We start from the raw sequence: 22,489 nt of genomic DNA on the forward strand, positions 1-22,489 counted from the left end.
TATTGTTGGTGTCAGTCTGTAACTACCCACTCCTCTCTCATTGGCATCATCAAATGATCAACATCATAATTATAAATACATTTAAACAATGCAACAATTATCATCCTCAAATATTACACTCACCATCACTCACAATGATCATCATCGTCATCATCATTGTTTACACTCAATTAGCAACAAGTTCAATAGCAATATATTAAACATGTCATCAATGCTTACACAGACACTCACTCAAGTACAAAATGTACTTACCATTATCACCACCACTATCATCATCATCATTGACGCTTCATCATCAATGTTGGTACTCACCATCACTCAGTGACCAATATAATTTTCATCATCATCATCATCATCACCACCATCATTATGTATTGTTACCCTCACCACCACCATCATCATGAGTTACTCAACACACTAGCATCGCATTAACATAATGTAATCATCATCAACATCATGGATGCATACAGGTACCAATCATTAAACCGAGCTGATCACGCAGCACTTGTTCTTGTAATTATTGTTACTCCTGTAGAGCATGTTCGACACATCCTCACCCACAACCACGGGTGAAGGGTCAGGGGTCACTGCCGTGCACGGCAACGCAATCCGACGATTGAGTGGAGGACACTCCGATCGAATTGGTGCGGGGATGGATTGTGAACGGGTGGGACACACCGAGAATGCGATAGGCGGGGAAACTTGGTGAGACGGGCGAATTAAAGTCGGGAGTGCTCAGGAATGGCTTTGGATGACGAGTGGAAGTGCGTGGTTGTGATTTGGCGTTTAAAATGAGGACGCATCCTTGACCAGCTTCAAAGTCCTCCGCTTCACTTTACCTCGGTCTTGCTTGGGCGAGCTGTCGGCGGTGGAAGCGTTCTGCCGCCGTCGATGCCGCGATCATCGATCGACACTCCACCTTCACTCGCATCCTGTGGCGTCGCAGTCTTGGCAGTGGATGCGTCGAATCTATTATTCGTATTATTATTATTGATTTCACCAGCAGCAGCACCACCAGCAGTGGTCACACTCGAATTCGCGGCTTCTGTCGCCGATGGCGGAGTCGTGCCAGTACCGACCACGGTCGCAGCGTCCTGAGACACGCCGGGGGTGGCGGATGGGGAGGTGGACGAGGAGGGCGACGTGGGGGTAACCGTGGAGGAATTGGCAGTCTGCAGCGTGATGCTCGCGTTGTTGGGTAACTCCGTCGCGTTCGTACTGGGGGAAGTGGCGATGTTGGTCTCGTTTGCGGCGGTGGTGATGGTGGTCGCGGTGGTGGTGGCGGCGATGGCGCTTGTGCGGTTGTTGTTGCCGAAGGGGGTGGTGGTGTTGGTGTTCGTGGGGGTGGTGCTGTTGGTGTTCGTGGGGGTGATGCTGTTGGTGTTTGCGGGGGTGGATGCTGTATTTGTTGCCGGTGTGGCAACTGCGTGCGAAGACGTTTTTTCTATTGCGGCTGGTGACGCCGCCGCTGCCGCTGCTGCGACGGATGTTGTTGTGGCTGATGAGGGTGGCGTTGATGATGGTGGTGTTGATGATAATGGGGTTGATAACGACGGTGCTGTTGATGATGGCGATGATGCGACGTTGTTGCTTTTATTGAGAGTAGTTAATTGTTTTGTCGGCTGTGTGACGGTCGCCTTCGATGGTAGTTGTGTCGTTGCGGGCGTTGCTAGTGGAGGAGATGTGCTGGCGGAGGGGTTGACTGCATTCAACGTGCTCAAAACTGCCAGCAAAGAGAAACGAACAAACGCGGATTTTGAGAATCATCACACCGTCGCCCCGTTAAACAACGTCGGCATTCACATCGTGTGGATGGCGATCTTGCTGCTGATGCTGTTTATGATGCTACTCCTCATGTTGCTGCTGATGATGACGCTGGTGATGAATCTGCTGCTGCGGCTGATGATGTTACTGCTGCTGATTATTCAACTGCTGCTGCTGTTGTTGAAGTTACTGCTGCCGCTGTTGCTGCTGCTGCTGACAATGCTGCTGAAGATGCTACTGCTGATGATATAACTACTGCTGCTGCTGATCTTGAAGTTACATCTACTGCTGCTAATGCTGATAAATGAAGCTACTTGCTGATACTACAACACTGCTGATGATGCTGCTGCTGATAATGCTGCTGTTGCTGATGATGAAGCCACTGCTGATGCTACTGAGAGAGAGAGAGGGGGAGGACGGCTCAGAGGAGCGTGGAGAAACCACAGATGAACGGGGAGGGTAACAGCAGCAGCAGCAGCAGCCAGGCCGCAAGAAGCCGTCGCAATAGCGCCAATTGCCCACGCTCCGCGGTCCTCTGTGCTATTAAGATGTTTCCAGCCGATGAATGAATGTTTACGCGTCTGCGGTAGGAAACCGGAGGACCGGGAGAAAACCCCATGCGTGCAAGGGTGGCAACGCACAATCCCATGCCATCCAACTTCCTCCCACGAGATTAGTCCGCGCGTTTGTTCTATCCCCTTGTTGTTCTGGCGAGCCCGTGGGATGGCATCTCCTCGACGCCAGCGGGAAGGGAGTCTAACAACATCTGCGAGTGGTCCGCCAACCCTCGTTGCCCCCCCCCCCCCCCCCACAGCGCTGGATTACAGGCCACGTTCGCATCCACTGCTCTCCGGCTCGTGATGACGTTTTACTTCCGATGCTGTCGATGGCAATGAACTTACTATCGCTGCTAATGCTGCTGCTGCTGCTGATGGCGATGGGTAATCTGGTGGTAGTGATGCTGCTGCGTTGGAAATGGTGCGCAAGCACAATTGACAAGACGATAGCAATGACACCGAAACAGGTGACGTTTCGGGCAACGGCCCGTCTTCATAGTACACAGAAAATCAAAGGATGTTGTCGCGTGACTTGCGCAGCTTACCCCCCTTGACCGTCGTCACATCGCTTGGAGGGTCAGAATTTGCCCCAACCACCATCCACCATCCTGCCACGAGCGAACAAGACAATCAAAAGATTAGCACCGCATTCTCCGGATTATAAGACGCACACCCGCACCCTCCTACCACCACCACCAGCTGCATCCCACCCCTACCAACCTCTCCCTCCCTCCTACCTCCTACTCCTCCTCCGCCTGCCGCTTTTGTGTGTGAACGCGTTTTGTCGCGTGCAACTTTATTTGTCCACCCGGTCAAAACCATTCCGGAGTGGTGCGTCTTACTTTCCGGAGGCGTCTGGCAATGAATAATAATGATCGAACACCGAAGGGCCGACGCGATTCTGCAAATTTGCGTCGTCGACACAGATTTAGGATTTCACGCGGTTTTGGATTGCGCAACTTTCCGTGAGATCGTAGGGGCGGGTCGGGAGAGCCGCCGTACGGCTTGCCCATTACTCACAACCACACAGGCGCGCTCTCACGCGAACGCAACAAGGACAAAGTTCCCCCGTATAGCCTGTAACAGGCTTTTGGGGCAAGTGCTGTAAGTGAGCGCCTACCAAGGTCGGCGCGGTGCACGAGCGGGTGGGTTGGCCAGAGCCTGCGCCCCAATGTTTAAACACCGTACCAGGTGCGAATTTGAAGCTGAGTCGACCTAGGGGAGCCCCAGTACCGGTTCAGATGATCGTCACTAGTGTTGGCTGTGAGCGTGAATCGAACTCGGTTTGTAGCGCACATAAACCCACAGACACACGCTGTCACAAATAGACACACAGAGACACACACCATCACAAAAACGCACGCATAAATACACGCTAAGAATCACACACGCCAACACACACACGCTTGCACAATCGCATACAAATACTCTAACCTGTAAAGGTCGACACGGCACACGATAGATAGACACGGACAAACGCACACAAACGTATCAGGATTGTTTCTCTGGCAACTGATTGGCTGGTGTCACGGGGATGATTATGATGCAATCCCTAGCAACCACTGACGCATTCGTCTTTGAGAAGTGGCGATGGCACACAGATACTCCGGATTTTGTACCACGAATGTTCAGATTGTACACGAGTCGCTGTCCTGGTAGTATTTACGCGGTTTTTTGTTTGTTCATGCCACTGTGAACAGGATAACTGTGATATTGAACGGGGTAATTGTTAAAGTGAAGAGTAACTGTTATAGTGAATGGGGTAACTATTATAATGAGTAGGATAACTATTATAGCGAACAGAGTAACGAGTATAGTGAATAGGGTAACTATTCTCCCTCTAATAGTTATTAGTCAGGGTTCCATTGGTCGGCTCAATAAAATAAAATAAAGTATTTTTCTCAAACAAATTTTTTCCCCCAACACATTCGTCAAACGTACTGTGGCCTTCAAAACAAAAAAAACAAGTATAACAGGCGACGTTTCGGGCAATGGCCCTTGTTCACGGCACATAAGGAGTCTATAACAGACATTTTTTATTTTTAAGGCCACAGTGTTACTAATGACGAGTGTGTGGAGTTGTTGTTAACTGTGGTTGTGTACCGCTTCCACCACCAAATAATGAAAACAACAAGTACGGTAGACTACGCCATCTGCGGTGTTGCCGCGATGTACAGTGAGGGAAAAAAAGTATTTGATCCCCTGCTGATTTTGTACGTTTGCCCACTGACAAAGAAATGATCAGTCTATAATTTTAATGGTAGGTTTATTTGAATAGTGAGAGACAGAATAACAACAAAAAAATTCAGAAACACGCATGTCAAAAATGTTATGAATTGATTTGCATTTTAATGAGGGAAATAAGCATTTGACCCCCTCTCAATCAGAAAGATTTCTGGCTCCCAGGTGTTTTGTATACAGGTAACGAGCTGAGATTAGGAGCACACTCTTAAAGGGAGTGTTCCTAATCTCAGCTTGTTACCTGTATAAAAGACACCTGTCCATAGAAGCAATCAATCAATCAGATTCCAAACTCTCCACCATGGCCAAGACAAAATAGCTCTCCAAGGATGTCAGGGACAAGATTGTAGACCTACACAAGGCTGAAATGGGCTACAAGACCATTGCCAAGCAGCTTGGTGAGGTGACAACAGTTGGTGCGATTATTCGCAAATGGAAGAAACACAAAAGAACTGTGAATCTCCCTCGGCCTGGGGTTCCATGCAAGATCTCACCTCGTGGAGTTGCAATGATCATAAGAACGGTGAGGAATCAGCCCAGAACTACACGGGAGGATCTTGCCAATGATCTCAAGGCAGCTGGGACCATAGTCACCAAGTAAACAATTGGCAACACACTACGCCGTAAAGGACTGATATTCTGCAGCGCCCGCAAGGTCCCCCTGCTCAAGAAAGCACATATACATGCCCGTCTGAAGTTTACCAATGAACATCTGAATGATTCAGAGGACAACTGGGTGAAAGTGTTGTGGTCAGATGAGACCAAAATGGAGCTCTTTGTTATCATCTCAACTCGCCGTGTTTGGAGGAGGAGGAATGCTGCCTATGACCCCAAGAACACCATCCCCACCGTCAAACATGGAGGTGGAAACATTATGCTTTGGGGGTGTTTTTCTGCTTAGGGGACAGGACAACTTCACCGCATCAAAGGGACGATGGACGGAGCCATGTACCGTCAAATCTTGGGTGAGAACCTCCTTCCCTCAGCCAGGGCATTGAAAATGGGTCGTGGATGGGTATTCCAGCATGACAATGACCCAAAACACACGGTCAAGACAAGAAAGGAGTGGCTCAAGAAGAAGCACATTAAGGTCCTGGAGTGGCCTAGCCAGTCTCCAGACCTTAATCCCATAGAAAATCTGTGGAGGGAGCTGAAGGTTCGAGTTACCAAAGGTTAGCCTCAAAACCTTAATGACTTGGAGAAGATCTGCAAAGAGGAGTGGAACAAAATCCCTCCTGAAATGTGTGCAAACCTGGTGGCCAACTACAAGAAACGTCTGACCTCTGTGATTACCAACAAGGGTTTTGCCACCAACTACTAAGTCATGTTTTGCAGAGCGGTCAAATACTTATTTCCCTCATTAAAATGCAAATCAATTTATAACATTTTTGACATGCGTTTTTCTGGATTGTGTTGTTATTCTGTCTCTCACTGTTCAAATAAACCTACCATTAAAATGATAGACTGATCATTTCTTTCTCAGTGGGTAAACGTACAAAATCAGCAGGGGATCAAATACTTTTTTTCCCTCACTGTAGATTCTTCACGACACGATACAATATGACACGACGATCATCGCGACATCAGCTTTACGTAACTCCGCAAATGCATTTTGAATGCTTTGTATAGCGTCAAAACCTTGCAATCCCAGTAGGCACAGCGATGTGACTTTGATCGCCCACGATGTGTACGTATGTTACGGTGAACTCGTTTCGCACCCTACGTAGCCAACCGTGCTCATCGGAGGTGCCGGGGGTAAGGACAACAAAACTAAACACGCACACAAAGTCAGCCTGCCCCCAAATATTGTCACCAATGATGTGGTGCTGCTCCTGCTGCTGCTGCTGCTTCGTCGGTGGTGTCACAAGAACAATTAACAACGACAACCCCAAAACATAATAAAGGTTTTTGGGGTTAGATCGCGATCTAACCCCAAAAACCTCTATTACGACTAATATTTGTCTCGAAAGCCAACGTGTTAAACCGAACCCCAAAACACTCGTCATTAATAACACAGTGGCCTCAAAAGGAAACTATAATAGTCGCGGTTTTAGTGAAATTGCCCTGCTTTCAAGTGAACGTGTCTTCAATAATGAAACCATCTCAAGAGAAGTGCGTCAAATCGTCCTTACACTTGTAACGATGTCCGTGAAAGGCCCCTTCTCACTTACCCCGTTTCGGGGCCCTACCTATAGCTCGACGCAACATTTTATAATGCACTGCTCTGCTCGAGATCTCTAAACACGGCCATGTATTGAACCCCAACACTCACTCAGGGCGTGAGAACCCCGAGCCGACCTCAACTCTACATGGCGGGCGGGGTATCGGAGCGAATACGTGAAACAATGCGCTCGGATCTCTGTGGGAGTGTCTATTATCATGGGGGAATTATACAATGGGTGTGGGAAGCAAAAAAATATGTTCCACCCGTTGTCACGATGTTAAATATCAACAAACGGTGACGCGGAGGCCCAGACACGTGTGACCACGTGCAGACTCCCTCCAAGGCACGTGCTGTACCACGTGCTCGCCCAATGATGTGAGTTACACGTAACACACACACACACACAGATAGATAGCATCTGCTAAAAAATAACGATGTGAACATCGAAATTAATTAATAAACAAAACAAACATTCTATTGAAGCCAAAGGATCTTGGAAAGTTTCGTTCCTTCTCGCCCATAGACTCCAGGGGACTGGGAGGGACCGGGGTTTATTATTCAGGGGGTGGTGGTGATGATGGTAGTCGTGATGGTGATCATGGTATCGGTGGTGGGATGGTAGTGGTGATGGTGGTAGTGGTGATTGGTGATAATGACGGTGTGGAAGCTGATGATGGTAATGGTGGTGTGTTTGTAGGGCTGACAGTGGTGATGGTGGTGATGATAGTAGTGTTGATGATGGTGGTGATGGTGTCAGAGTTAATTATGCTGATCATGACAGTGGTGATGATGGTGTTGATAATGATGGCGATGATTGTGATTATGATGGTGATGAATACTGTGGTGGTGATGTTAAGGGTGATTGTGGTGATGGTTGGTCGTGGTGCTGATGGTGGTAACGATGATGTTTGATGATGGTGGTGGTGATAAAGTTTGATGCTGGTGATGATGATGATGGTGATGCTGGCGATGATGGCAGTGATGGTAGCGATGACGATAGTGACAGTGGTGGCGATGATGACTATGGTGATGTTGTTGCCAAGACCGTAAATACGATGATGGTGACTCTAATACGAACGCTGTCAATGTCATTGATGACGATCAACAACATTTTGCATTCCCTACTGCTGCCGATTATGATGACGATTAATTCTACTAATATTGCTATTGATACTGCATCTGATTATGATATTGATGACGCTTCTACTCGTGATGCTGCTGCAACTCATTTTGAATATACTTTGGTCAATGATAATCATGATTCTGCTGCTGCTGATTATGATAACACTAATATAGGGACTGCTGTTGGTGCTGATTTTAGGTCCGCTGTTGGCTCTTGCTTACTGATTGTGATCACGCGACTGTGATCATCATCCAGAGCAGTACCAGGGGACGTATTGCGACTCAATGCCCGATTGGCAAACACGAAGGAGGGGGCATCATCGCCACTGCGACGATTCCCCACTGACGCAATCCCCTGGTTCAACCAGCTTTTGCGGCAGAGCCACATCAGCCACACAGAAGAAGATGATGGTACCAGGACTTCGAGTACCAACGTGGCAGATTACCTATTATTTTGCATCTCCTGCTGACGATGATGATCATCCTTTAACGACGAATAATTTCTGCTGCTGCCGATGATGGTTTTGTTACTGCTGGTGATGACAATGACATCACTGCTGCATGATTTTGATACTGCTGCTGATACTGCTGCTGATACTGCTGATGATGCTCCTGACGATGCTGATGATGATGCTGCTGATGATGTTGCTGCTGATACCTCTCATGATGCTGCTGATGCCGCAGATGCTGCTGATGACGCTATTCGTGATGATACTACTGATGCTGTTGATGTTGCTGCATGCTGATACCTCTACTTTTACTTCTGCTATTTCCCACCCACCAGCCCCCCCCACCCCGCCACCCCCCCCTCCCCCCTTCGCCTCTGTTCTCTGCATGAGCCACACGCGCAGTGGTGCCACGCACAAAGGCAGGAAGCGAGATCGGGCCGCCAGAGAAACATCAGAACGGGCCCGTTGAGCCTCTGCAGACTCACAGCCACCACCGCCACCCCCCCGCCGTCTGCGAGCGAGAAGACGATCGATGAGACACGACGCTGCGACCCGCAGAGAGCTCGGACCCTCAGCACCGGCGTTGTTGGTTTATTTGGAGACATTTCTGCACGGCAATCGACAATGGCAGACGTTTGTGCCGGGCGTGGCACCCACCCCTCTCGTGCCGGCCTTCATAGGTGCTTGCTAACCGCACTTCCACGAGCAGCCTGCCAAGGTTATGTAGGGGGTTCTTTGTATTCGTGTGTGTGTGTTCGTGGGGAGCGGTTAGCTACGAACCGGTGACACGAGTTCGATTCCCGCTCACGGCCACCAACACCAGTGACGATTATCTGAAGCAGCCCTGGGCTGAGTCGACCTAGGCTCCCCTAGGTCGACTCAGCCTCAAATGCGTACCTGGTGCGGTGTGTAAACATCGCCGCTTGGGTAGACAAAGGTGGCCGGGGTGATGCTCTCGTGTACCGTGCCGGCCTTCAGAGGTTCTCGCTAGCAGCACTTGCCCCAGCAGTCTGTTAAGGCTATAGGGGGGATCTTCGCCTTTGCCTGGTCTGAACTTATGATGTATATGCTGGTCACATGGATGTGCAGAATCCTTTCTTGACGGATTTGACCTCTTGGGTAGACAAAGGTGGCCGGGGTGATGCTCTCGTGTACCGTGCCGGCCTTCAGAGGTTCTCGCTAGCAGCACTTGCCCCAGCAGTCTGTTAAGGCTATAGGGGGGATCTTCGCCTTTGCCTGGTCTGAACTTATGATGTATATGCTGGTCACATGGATGTGCAGAATCCTTTCTTGACGGATTTGACCTCTCCGACAAGCGAGGAATGTTATCAACGCCCCCAGTCAACCTCTGTCGCTCAATAGGATTGCCGCTCAATAGGATTTCCATTCCTCCTCCTCTGCTGCCCCTATAGTCTAGATTTTCTTCCTCTGCACCCAAGCTTCACTCATCACATTGGCCGAGGTGTTATCGGCCAATTTAACGAGTGAGTGCTTTAACGTGCGAAATAACCGCAGAATCTGGAGAAAATGCACGCGTGCTGGGGGAAACACGATATCCCAAACAAACAGTACAGGTGGGGGTCTGCATTTTTTGCTGTACAGGCCAAGCCAGGGTATGGGATTCGAACTCGGATCACCGGGTTTGTAGCCCAGTGCGCTGACCACTACGCTACCGCGCTCCCCACTTGACACACATGTTCGCCCACTAACATTCTAATAAAGTTAAATGCACAGGTTCACGTGGCTACACCCTAACTCATTGTAAGTTAAATCGCGAACCACGTCCCTTTCCCCCACCACCACCAAAAAAAACCTCAACAGACACTGGTCAATTATTTCCTTCCAGAATTAACAGAGGTCACGGGCACGAACCCAGTCCAGGGAGGATAAACGCCCTAAGCCTAACCCTAACCCGGACGCGAACGCCCCAGTTCCACAGTGGAAGGATCTCCTATTGTTTCTCAAGGGCGGGGCGCCCATTGATGCTATTTATGACCGCGTGGAAATTCGCCAGCGTCGTGCCCTCCAACGTGACTCGATTGTCTAAGGTGGGGTGGGAGTGTGGGGTCTAAATTTAACACGAATAAGGCTGGAGCTAGGGAAACTACCGTGGCGTAATCTTTACCACCCTGGACTCGCAATCCGAGAGAAGTTGTCCGGTTTCCATCTCCCGGTGTGGCATTTGAAACGACGGGGAATGTTTCTCAACTCCGACCTCCCCAGAGGTATCAACATGGCACAACCGCCACCACCGTGAGTCGATCGTGCGGGGCAGTGCGTTTGCGGTGGCGTCAGGTGTGGGTAACGCTCACCCTCTACCAAGACGTCTGGCCAGAGTGGAAGGGTAGGCCAACTTTCAAATGGAGGGGGCCCGCTCGGGGGACAGGGGGAGCGAGGGCGGTGATGATTTAAGACTCTCGCGCAATGTTTAAATTGCCATATCGGGAGATTGAACAGGCGACCCCTCTGTATCGCAAAACACGGACGTCTTTAGCGTGGATTAAATCCAATCTTTAAACTATATACGACGTCATACGCATTGTGTGCTTGTGTGTGGTTTAACAAAATATAACTCCGATTAAGAATTACATTACTTCACTTGTGTGTTTCGTATGAAGATGTGTGTGGGTCCGTAGTATCAGGTCAGCCCCGTCGCGACTAGAACTGGCGGCTCAACTTAAGACAGCCGTGCGTGTTTGGCTTGCGAGTCGCACCTGCGATCCGGGTTCCTTTGGAGGCGAGGGTTGGTGGATTACCTAAATAAGGTCCCCTAATCCCGCTCTTCGGGTTGCGAGGTGGCCAGGAGATGGGAAATCATCGTAATCATTATTCGAGAAGTACATTTGGTAATTGCGCCGTTCTTACAGCGCAAGGCTATGGTCGCGATGCAAGGCTCTGCTGCTGTGCTTCAGAGGCACAGCCTGCAGTGGTTTCAAAGCAGAGTGGGTGATGCTGCTGCTGTGGGTGTGATCCCAATTCAGTAAATCTGTGTGGTCATTTTTCGAATGTTCGCATATTTGGACCGTGACGCCGGCACGCCATGACCTCCTCTGGCCAATGCCACCACAGGATCTTTAACGTCAAGCAGTCGGGGTGTGTACATTATGGGTAACGGAGCCGCATGCTGTATAGATAACGTGATGATGATGGCAGCGTACGTATGTTGAACTTATTTCGCATCGTACGTAGCTAATGGAAGGTTTGGGGAAAGGACACCAAATTGAAACACGCAAAAGCAGTTGGAAAGAAATGAGTTTTCCAAGTGCTCCGGTGACTTCCTAATACCGGAAGGACAACGCGTTGCCACGATGCGTCCCTTGTGAACAATGGGGACCTGGGTCGGTTATCGTCTGAATTCAGTGAAAGATTCCCAGATCAATAAAGACGGAGATGTCATCATGGTCAATGCCACTGGTGCCCCCGCAACGAGTACACAGCAAGGGGACATCGATGAACAGATGTCGGTTGTTAGGGTCATAAGCACACTCATTGATTCGCATGTGTCGCAATGAATATATGTATGTTTTACTACACGTGTTGTATGTAAGCGGTTCGCGCTACGCCCGCAGCCACTAGAGGGCGATATCGTCACCACCGTCAAACATGATCTGGCTCTTCAATCACAATCGCGATCCATTGAACGGATGAAGGTGCCGTGGGTGGATCTCTCACTCGGGGGAGAGGCAAAAATTGCCGCGCAAGATTTTTGCATGGATTCACCATCATGTGGCACGACGACTTAATCACATATTTACTCAGCGTCAAATAAGATAGATACGTAAAAAAATAAACTATCCCCAATCCTAAATAAATCAATAAATGCGACGACGAAATTAATAAGTAAGGGAGGGGGAGGGATATCGCATACGCATGGATTCCGTAACGCTCGCAGTATGTTGTTTTGATCAGTAGTACGGACAGCTTAAATAAAGCGTGTCAGAGGAAAACGCGTTTTAATATTGACAAATGATCATTTTTGCTCTGCTGTGTGTGGGTGTCTCCCAAGTTGTGGGCAACGTGTCCGGTTTTCTCGAGGGCAGTGGTTCCTAACCTGGGATGCACAGAGGGTGCGAGATGCCCTTTCTGAGAACCGAAGGGGTTGCAGGCTGCAGTAAAGGTTAAACAGCACTGCTCTCGGACGAGTCCCTACTAACAACGCTACTTTATACTCCAGTTGCATTCACATTGGGCCACATTCATGAGGGCTATCGCGACTCCCCGTTGCACACGGACAGACGGGCGGACAGACAAAGCTGATGCGTTTACCGCGTTCAAGCTCAGTCGGAAAGCGTAAAAAAAAATAGCGGTATTTTTCTGAACTTATCAATGAGTGGAATTCCTTGCAACCTCGCACATTCTAAAAAGGGGTATAGCATTGCGATCTGAGTTTTATTTTCGTAAGATGCGAGAATGCTTACTCAGAGCTAATTTAGATAGCAGGGTTCGTATCTCCTAGGGCCGCTTCAGACCTCCGGCGAAGAGTTAAAACATTAAGACAGGGAAAAAAATGTGAAAACGCGGAGACTGAACAAAGTTTAGCCCACTCATTTCCGACATAGCACGGCAATCGCGAGATGCTTTGCAGACCTGTGAGTCAACTGATTACGCGCACGACAGATTAGGGTTACAATTTGAAAGAACACAAGAAAAAAAACCGCACAAAGATTATCCCAAGTATCTATGGAACCCCGTTTTTTGCCAGTTTCAAGATGATGAACTATTTCTGGCTAAAAGCAGCCCCATGAATGCGACTGCCTAACCCCGAGCTATTAATGCTCCGTCGTTTACAATTATCCTTGTACTCGTTGACTTTTGACGGTCTCTGGTCTTGAGCACTGCGTGAGACAAATCCACGGAGGAGGCTCTCTCTGGCGTAGGCCAATGCAGTTTAAAGAACAATGCAAACATGATCCAAGCATATTTGGTCGTATGAATTTTTTTTTTTACCACAAGCACGTGTGGTTAATGCAGACGTAACGCTTTACACGAGGTGGCGCGGGAGGAGGGACGGTGGTGAGATGGAGGGCGAGGTGGCGGGTTGTTAAGTACCTCGCCTGGTATACATGTGGTTGTGGGTTCCATTGCGGCATTGACGCCTGCTGCTGTATATTTGGAGTTTGCATGTCTCTCTATCTCTCTCTCTCCGTGGTTGCGTGGGGTTTTTTCCACCGAGTCCTCTGGTGTTTCCCTCCACGTGATGATGATAAGCCACTTCGTTGAGCTATCATTTGTGGCCAGGTCGCTTCTGAAAAAGAGCTACTGTACAAAGCTCAGTGGGCCTTACCTGGTAAAATAAAAAAAATTGTTTAGTTTTATAGTTTAGTTCAAATGGTATCTATTTGACGATTTGACAAATTCACACCCGTGCCATCACCTCTGCAGCTTTATGTGTTTCTGGGACAAGGGCTGTAAGCGAGATCATATGAAGGCTACAAAAGCACACATGCGCGTAGTGCTATCAACGCCACGCCCGACCGCCTTTGTCTCTCCGGCGCTGATGTGTACACACACATCCTTAACAGGATCGGTTCAGTCTCATGGCTCGCCACTGATGTTAGCCGTTGGCGTGGAATCGAACCCCGCGCGCGTCAGATGTATGGTACACGCGCTCATCGGCCACGACGACACCGCCCTTCAGATTAACACAGCAACAACAACAGCAACAACAACAACCGCCCATTCGCCGCCACGAAGTTACGACGACGTCACGACAGCGTATGTGCCAGGCTAGGTGCATGTTGGGGCCACGGCAATTGTCGAGAGCTTGCTGCCGCCAGGAGGTCACGGGAAAGACCCAGGTGCTGTGGGCTGACTGATGTGCCAGGCTAGGTGCAGGAGGTCACGGGATAGACCCAGGGGCCATGGTTGACTGACTGAGACATCTCGGAGATGCGCCACTTGCGCTCTCCACTGTGACAAACTTCTTGTGTTGTAGCCGCCCGGCGCTCCTGCTCGTTGTTGTGAGCATCGCTCCTCCGCCCGTTGTTGGAGGGCGATTGTCAGGTGAGTCCCGCACGCATATCCAGACATACACACAGCCACGCATATACATACATCAAAAGACAAAGATCTCCCGTATAGCCTTAACAGATTGTTGGGGCAAGTGCTGTTAGCGAGCACCTATGAAGGCCGGCGCAGCACACGAGAGGGTGGGCGGCCAGCAAAACGTCCGGCCGCCTTTGTCTCCCTAGTGGCGATGTTTACACACCGCATTAGGTACTCATTTGAGGACGAGTCGACCTAGGGGCAGGCCCAGGACCGGTTCAGATAATCGTCACTGGTGTTAGCCGTGAGCGGGAATCGAACTCGGGTCGTCGGGTTCGTAGCGCAGCGTAGCGCTAACCGCCACACTACCGCTCCCCACACACACGTGCCACACTCGTGGCGTGTGGCACGAGAGCACAGTGGCTTGCGCGCTACGAAAAACCTGCCACCTGAGTTCGACTCCCGGATTGATGAGAGGATGATGAGAGATCCCATCCACGTCGACGGTGGCAAGCGGCAGCCAGCCGACCAAGCATGACCCCGTCTCCTCCCTTACTCAGATCGACTCAGCCAGTCAGAATCGCTGGGTAGAAAGTTTATATACCCGACTAAGAGAGAGAGAGAGACGGGGCGGGGGCGGGGGGGGTGAGAGAGAGCTAAGCGGAATGCGTGTCTCACTCACATCCGCTCATTCTTAGAGACTCCGGCTCGCGTTAGCAGAGAAAGAGCGGAAGAGCCGAAGGGTGGAACCCCCTGCCGTGTCCCGTTAGAAGTGATTCGGCCCAGCGGTAGCGCGTACGTCGCTTGTTCCAGTGGGGGTGTGGTCACGGTTCGAATTAAGTCGCTTCCCCGATTAATCCTGCGGCGCGTATATTAACCGTAAAACGTTAACAATGTACACGCGTCGTCTGCTGCACACCGATGCTGTCGCGTTATTATATTTTTTAAGTGCAAGCCATTGCGTCACCGGTTCCGGCGTCGCGGTCCAAATTTGCCACATGTTCAATATTACCCGTTTATAACTCAATCGGGATTACACATAGAGCACATGATGCAACAAATTAAAAAAAAAACGTGGCAGGACCCTCTTGAAAAGAGAGTTTTTGAGACTCTCGGTGAGAGTTTCCTGGTCAAACGAGCGTCATCATGATAATAAAAAATAATAATCACAATGCAGGTCTCTGTAAAGTTCCGTTGGCCAATTCACTGCTGGAGCAAGACCTCCCCACGGCGTGCCGGGGGTCGCGGGGGCTATTGGACCTCGCTTCACACGATACTCATCACAATTGTCCCCTATTTTACACAGGAAAGTCTCGCTGAGTCTTACGATTGCTTTTCAGGATGGGTCCTGCTTCATTGGGAATGTTTTGCCAGTGCCGATATCTGCTGTTAAGTTCAGAGAGTGTGTGTGTGTGTGATGCGGAATGGTGGCGTCACGGTTAGCGAGCAGCGCTACGAACCTGGCGACCCAGGTTCGATTCCCGCTCACGGTTGACACCAGTGACGATTATCTTAACCGGTCCTGGTTCTCCCCTAGGTCGACTCAGCCTCAAATGAGGACCGAGTGCGGTGTGTCAAAACTTCGCCGCCCGAGAATTAAGGTGGCCGGGCATGGTGCTGGACATCCACCCCGCTCGTGTTGCGTTCCAGCCTTCATAGGAGCTCGCTAACAGCACTTCACTCAGCAGCCTGCTAAGGCTATACGGGGGATCTTTGTCTTTATATAGATATGTGTGTACTAGGGAGCTGTAGTGCAGTGGTTAGCGCTCTTAGCCACGAACCCGCTGACTCGATTTTCGATTCTCGCTCACGACCAAAAATAACAGTGGCCAATATTTTAACCGTTTCTGGACCTACCCTAGGTCGGCTCAGCCTCAAATGAATACCTGGTGAGGTGTGTAAAACACGAGCACTGGGACGTGGTGCTGGGCACCCATCCTCTCGTGTAAAACATTCCGGCCTTCATAGGTGCTACTCACTAACACCATGTGCCCCGACAGTCTGTTAAAGGCTATGCGGGGGATCTTTGTCTTTGTATATGTGTACAGTAGTGTATTCTGTAATGTATGACTACCAACAAAAAATCATCCCACGAGGGGAGAACACTCCAAAAGTGCTCTCGAACCAACTTGCAATATTGTCAACTTCCACCTAGTGACCACCTCGTAGCCAAGGTGTGTGTGTGGGGGGGGGGGGGGGTCGGGGGGGGGGCTGTCTTGAGAATTTCGCCGATGTCTATCTATGTGATCCACCAACCCTCGCCTGTCGACTGCTGTCAAACAAAGTTGAGCCGCAACCAAAACCCAACCAAAAGCATTTGAGGTCAAGATCAAGATGTCATCATGGCCTACCACCACCAAAATTCATGGCTAACGCCTCCACCCCTTGTGCGAGATCTGGCAGTTACCGCGCAGTAGAGACACACAACACACGACTCAATCATTCGTCAGTAGCACTGCGTGGCCTTAAAAATGGGCAAAAGTATATGCTAGACGACGTTTCTGGCAATCGCCCTTCTGCATAGCATACACATAGAGAGGCCAGAGAGATGACGTCTAATCTGAATACAAATGTAACACATTCGTCAACAAAAAAACTTTGGCCTTAAAACTCGGGAAAACATATTATAGGTGACGTTTCGGGCATAGCACACACGTAGAGAAGCCAGAGAGACGGGGTGGATAACAAGAGTCGAAGACTGCACGTGGCCACACCATGTTGACCTGACGGTTCTGTGCTCCACTTCCATCGCAGGGGTCACCGGATAACGCGTCGGGTAAAAGACACGCCGGCTCTCCTAGATGAGGAGCGATCTGATGGATAACTGTGACGGACTGGGACTAACAAATCTGCCTGGAGGCATTTTTGTAAAGACACCGGGGCACAAATCGCCAAGCGGTCTCATTGGTCCCTTTTGCGCTGGGTCCAAAACATAAAAAAACAACGAACCCACAAATGGCCCGGTGAGGAAGAATCTTTGGGTGCTGCCGAATATGGGAACTTTAATGCCAACTGAGAGCGTAAATAAGCAACGAAGCGTAGAAATTAGAGGCAATACAAAATATTAGATTTAAAAATAGATATATATTTTTTTACTCTGATCACCTTTGAAATTTCCCCACACAGACCAACCCTCGGAATGGACCAGTCCCATCGGGCATCTGTCTGCTGCCCTGGCCTGCTGATGGTCATTCCCGTAACGGCGGCAATACCCGCCTAGGATCCCCAACGCCATGGAGGTAAAGGGTTGGTGAATCACGAGGGGACGGGGTGATGGTGGGGGGTGGAGAGATTGACGAAATTCTCCCAAGCTAAGGAGGCTGCCAGGTGATTGCCGGTAGTTGTACCGCGGTACATGAAGTGGTTTCGTGAACCTGTCTGTGTGGGACTTTCAGCGTTACCATTTCGTAAGCGTGGCGGGGTTTCTCTAGGTACACACCAGTTCAACATCATTGGAACGCCAAAAAAACAACCCCCCCCTCTCCCCGTCCAAATAATGAAGGGCGTTGTATTGAGTTTGAGTGTTTGATTTGTTCGAAGGAGAATGATCCCGTTTAGCCAGCTGCTCGGCTATTCTACACACGGGGAGATCCTTGGTGCTGCGTCAGCACAGCAGCAGCAACAAAGAAAAGATAGAAACGTGGCTATTGCAGAGAAGGAGTACACGGCATGGAGCTCAACGACTAACTAACAAGCGAGGCACACGCGCGCATCGAAAAACGCGGAGCACACATGATAACGAGGGCAAAAGGCGGCGGAAGAAGTTCGGTAGAGGTGCAAGTGAGCTCACGAATTTTCGTACGACGGTGACAAAAAGCACACCCGAATCGAAAAATACGAAGTGCAAATTTGTGGGAGCAAGTGGCGAACGAAAACAGGCGGGCGCAGGTGCACGTCAGCGCTGTGTGTTGGCTTTTAATAGCGAAATAAAGAGGGGGGTGTGAATGGATCTGTCGAAGGGACCATTGGCTTAAGCCGGTGGTCTTCATTGTAAGGGCCGCGTGTCACCGCTGGCCTTTAGCGCGGCCCCTAACGTGCGGAACTCACGACCAGTAGACAAATGTGAAAACACCCCCAAACCCCCATCATCATCATCGTCGTCGTGGTGCTCCTATCAAACCCCCAGCGGTTTCAAATGTGTGGCGGCCTTCGCACTGACGATGTCTTATCGGCGAAAGTGCCCCCCTCCCCTCTGAAAATTAGTGAAGAACACTGCCTTTTACGTTGCCTATTATGCGTGTATTTCAATTTAAGGTCACGGTATTGTTGACGAGTGTGTTGAGTGTTTGTTGTTGTTGTTGTTTGTTTGAGCTTGTGCACCGCTGCCAATGCAGCAGCATCACTAAATCGTTCATCACAACAAGAATGCAACTGGCCAAACATTGCGATGCAGAAACCTCCTGGAAAAAAAAAACTATCTGGAGACTCAGTTAGGCTTCTCTGGATAAACACATTAGATTTGTTTTTTAGATTATGAAAATAATAATAATAATGTACAGCCTTTCGTCAATCCCAACTGCTGGGTGAAGGCATCTTCCACGCCATGGGTGTTGTTTGACCATACTTCACACCACGCTCACCACCACTCACGTAAGCCGTGGCCGACGAGTTCACCGTGGGCTCACCGGGTTCATAGCGCGAGTGCGCTAACCGCTACGCCACCGCTCCCCAACTCCACCCCCCTGGTAATTACTTTTTCTCCGGAACGGAAACGTGTGACGCGCTGCTGCCGATGTTCGCAGTGCGTGCGTGCGGAGATGCTCATCTGCTACTGACAGGTGCGTTAGCGTCACAATGGCACGAGGCTGACCCACATTGACTAAGGGGGTCCTGTGAATTATAACGACGTCAATGAGCTAAAGGAGGAGCGGTGACGAACATAAAAGAAGGGGCTTGGTCAGTTGCGAATCCGCCGTTATGAATACGCAGCTTTGTAATGGACACAAAGACAGACCCGTGAAGCCTTACGAACCGCTGCTAGCATGCACGGTGAGCGAACACCTATTAAGACCGGTGTGGATGACACCACGCCCGGCCGCCTTTGTCTCCCCAGTGGTAATGTTCACACCACACCGCACCAGGCACTCGTTCACGTAAGGGAATATAAGTTTGGTCACCGATTGTCATTACGCAGTGAGCTAATCACCGCACTACTGCTCCCCACTACACAATCATGAAAAGACAAAGATTCCCCGTATAGCCATAAACGACTTGAACAAGCACTAGTCCTTGAGCACCATGGATGGCCAGAATCACGCCCGGTCGCCTTTGTCTCCCGAGTGGCAATGTTTACACGACGCACCAGGTACTCATTTGAGGCTGAGTCGACCTAGGGGAGGCCCAGGACCGGTTCAGATAATCGTCACTGGTGTTGGCCGTGAGCGAGCATCTGACTCGGATCGCAGGGTTCGAAGTGCAGCGCGCTAACCACTGCTCCACCGCTCCTACATACACAAAGATCAAAAAACAAAGATCCCCCATATAGCCTTAACAGACTGTAGGGGCAAGTGCTGTTAGCGAGCACCTATGAAGGCCGGAACGGTACACGAGGGGGTGGGTGGCCAGCACCACGCCCGACCGCCTTTGTCTCCCTAGTGGCAATGTTTACACACCGCACCAGGTACTCATTTGAGGCTGAGTCGACCTAGGGGAGGCCCGGGACCGGTTCAGATAATCGTCACTAGTGTTGACCGTGAGCGGGAATCGAACCCGGGTCGCCAGGTTCATAGCGCAGCGCGCTAACCGCTACACTACCGCTTCCATATATACACACACACATAGACATACACACACAGCAGCAGCAATTCGTTACTAAGTGGCGACGACTTCCCTGCACGCTTGTGCCAGGCTAGGTGCACATTACACGGACACCGCGCACACGTTGCTCTTCCGATGGGCACTGTTGGCTACGTACGGTGCGAAAGAAGTTCAACATGCATGCGTGACTCACCTGTAAGCAGCAGGAGACTCCCCAAGCACCGCATGGCTGTCTCTTCTGTCACCTGCACCCGAATCCAGTCTTAAAAATTAAACCTAAAAAAGGCTTCGTTTAATATTAACCAAAAATAATGAACACTTTAAAACACCAATTACAAGCGTTATCGTTAACGTATTCGCAAAAAAATGAAATGGAAAGTTAAGCTAATTTAATTAAGGTCAACTTATGACATCGATGGCGATGGAAGTCTATCATCTGTGGAGGTCTTGAAGACTGGGGGATGCTTTGCTTTGAAATTATTTCGCAACTGCTGATGCTACTTTTTGCTGATGCTGATTCTGCTACTGATGCCACTGCTGCTGTTGCTGCTGATGCTACAGCTGCTGTTGCAGAGGGGAGCCACGTGTGGTGGAGACCAAGGGTGAGTCGTGGTTTTTATGCGGAAATCCTGGCTCCAGGATCCTGAATTCAGGAATGTAATGCACGAACGAGCCTCTGCCGACTACGTATTTGGATTCTGGAGGACAGCTCCTGGCTCAGGGTTTTAGACTCCCGCTAATTCCAGACGCTACAATCCAGGATTTAAGGATTCATAATTATCAATAACCAGGGTCAATCCACTGCTGGATGAATATCTCCCCCAAGGTGTGTGTCACCACTCACGATTCCGCGATGCAATCACTGACACAATCGCTCCATCTCCTCTGTCGACGTCTTCTCGGACGCGTTCCATTCCTTGGCTGCAACTCCACGACGCGTCCTTGCCCAACACCCGCCCATACTGGACACGTGTTAAAAAAAGAGCTTCATTGCTCATCGGATTTCACCAGTCTAAATACAGATTCTGATTCTCACCTTTGTTCACAGGCTTAATGATGCTGTTAACCTGCTCGTGTTCTCTCATTAATCCACGCGCTCCTCCTTCTGTCTCTCAATGTGCATTCGAAGCACTCATCACCCCACGTTTTACCCGCCCACGCTTAAATGGTTTGCTTCAATCATCTTGTTCCGGCAATGACCACGTGACCTGGACCGTTAAGTCATAGCAGGTGGCATCGTACTGATTTAAAATCGATCTTCGACACACCGTATTGGTATTTGCGATCCAGGAGTATGGCTTCAGGTTTCGCGCTCCAAGCTCCACGTCTTCCCCGGTGCCCTCTTCCCATCCTCTCCACTCCCACCGCCCCCCCCCCACCACTTCCCTCACACCACCCCCCCCCCCCCTTTTCCGCCTTTTCCTCTCGCACTCCCGCAACCTCAACTCCAGCGAACACTTCACCTGCATCTTCAACAACTGTCTCGTCGTGATTATCATCATCAGCCATGGTCAGTCCACTGCTCGATGGAGGTTTCACCCAACCGTCCATCACGATCCCGTGCGTTTCGTCCAGTTGACTCTGCTCCATTCAATCGTCTTGGGCAATCTCACGTTGATGCCCCGCTGGTGTAAGGCGAAGTCTGTTCTTACTCTCGGTGGTGTCACGGGAGGTCGTTTCTTGGGCAATTGTTGGGTAGCGCCCCGTCTACTGACTCCTCTCTCGTCTGTGGGTTTGTATCGATTGTGAGATGCAATTTGCACGGGCGACGATACTATGTACAATACATATATAGCTAAAAACACAACTGCATATTACAATAAATCATATTATAGATTCTCATATGTGGCAACATCGGGCGCGTGCGGTGTGGTTCATTGGTGATAGGCCGAACGAAGCAAGGGACTCCTCAAAATGGATTTGGCCACGCATCTTCAAGCAGCACCCTCTTTGAAAGCGAGTCTGGACTCTTGGGACTCATTGAGGGATTTTGTTGGATAAATAGTCACACGCGATATAGCATATTCACTCGATAATATTAATAATAACATGTACATATTGTATAGACGAGTGGCATGAGAGAACATACTCAGGGTTGTAGACACTGTATGGACCGTAATGAAGGTTTGTTTTTTTAGGGTTAGAACGCATAGATGTGTCGTTAAACCGCCGCTACCCGACACAGCCGATGAGTAAGGGTTGTCACGTTCACAAAACGTGCCAATTAGTTGCTACTTCAGCACACCGGTGTGTTGGACAGTAAACCTACCACATTTACAACTTGATCACGACCTTTTGCCGGTAGTTTGCCTGATGAAGCTGGTTGTAATTATTTGCGGTTCGATAACGATGAGGGCGGTGGCAGATTGGGCCCATCCAAAGGGAATACCTTCACTGGTGACAGATCCGCTTCCATCTTTCCCATAGCGCCCTTCCCAATGTCCATGCAC

The 22,489-nt window shown here is 49.9% G+C and overlaps 1 protein-coding gene across 1 annotated transcript in view; it reads right to left on the reverse strand.

The window, feature by feature from the left end:
* LOC116947520 (uncharacterized) overlaps positions 1-20,663 on the reverse strand; it is a 31,278-nt gene extending 10,615 nt beyond the window's left edge. Inside the window, exons 1-3 of the mRNA XM_032963363.2 lie at positions 20,233-20,663; positions 2,867-2,929; positions 840-1,723 (exon numbers count right to left, since the gene is read on the reverse strand). Coding sequence (XP_032819254.2) covers positions 840-1,723; positions 2,867-2,929; positions 20,233-20,266 — 981 coding nt within the window. The 5' untranslated portion in view covers positions 20,267-20,663. The remainder of the gene's footprint in view (positions 1-839; positions 1,724-2,866; positions 2,930-20,232) is intronic.
* Between the last annotated feature and the right edge of the window lie 1,826 nt (positions 20,664-22,489).

This window comes from Petromyzon marinus, chromosome 30 (assembly GCF_048934315.1).
Source record: "Petromyzon marinus isolate PM22_M1 ecotype Great Lakes invasive population chromosome 30, UKy_Petmar_22M1.pri1.0, whole genome shotgun sequence".
NCBI lineage: Eukaryota > Metazoa > Chordata > Hyperoartia > Petromyzontiformes > Petromyzontidae > Petromyzon > Petromyzon marinus.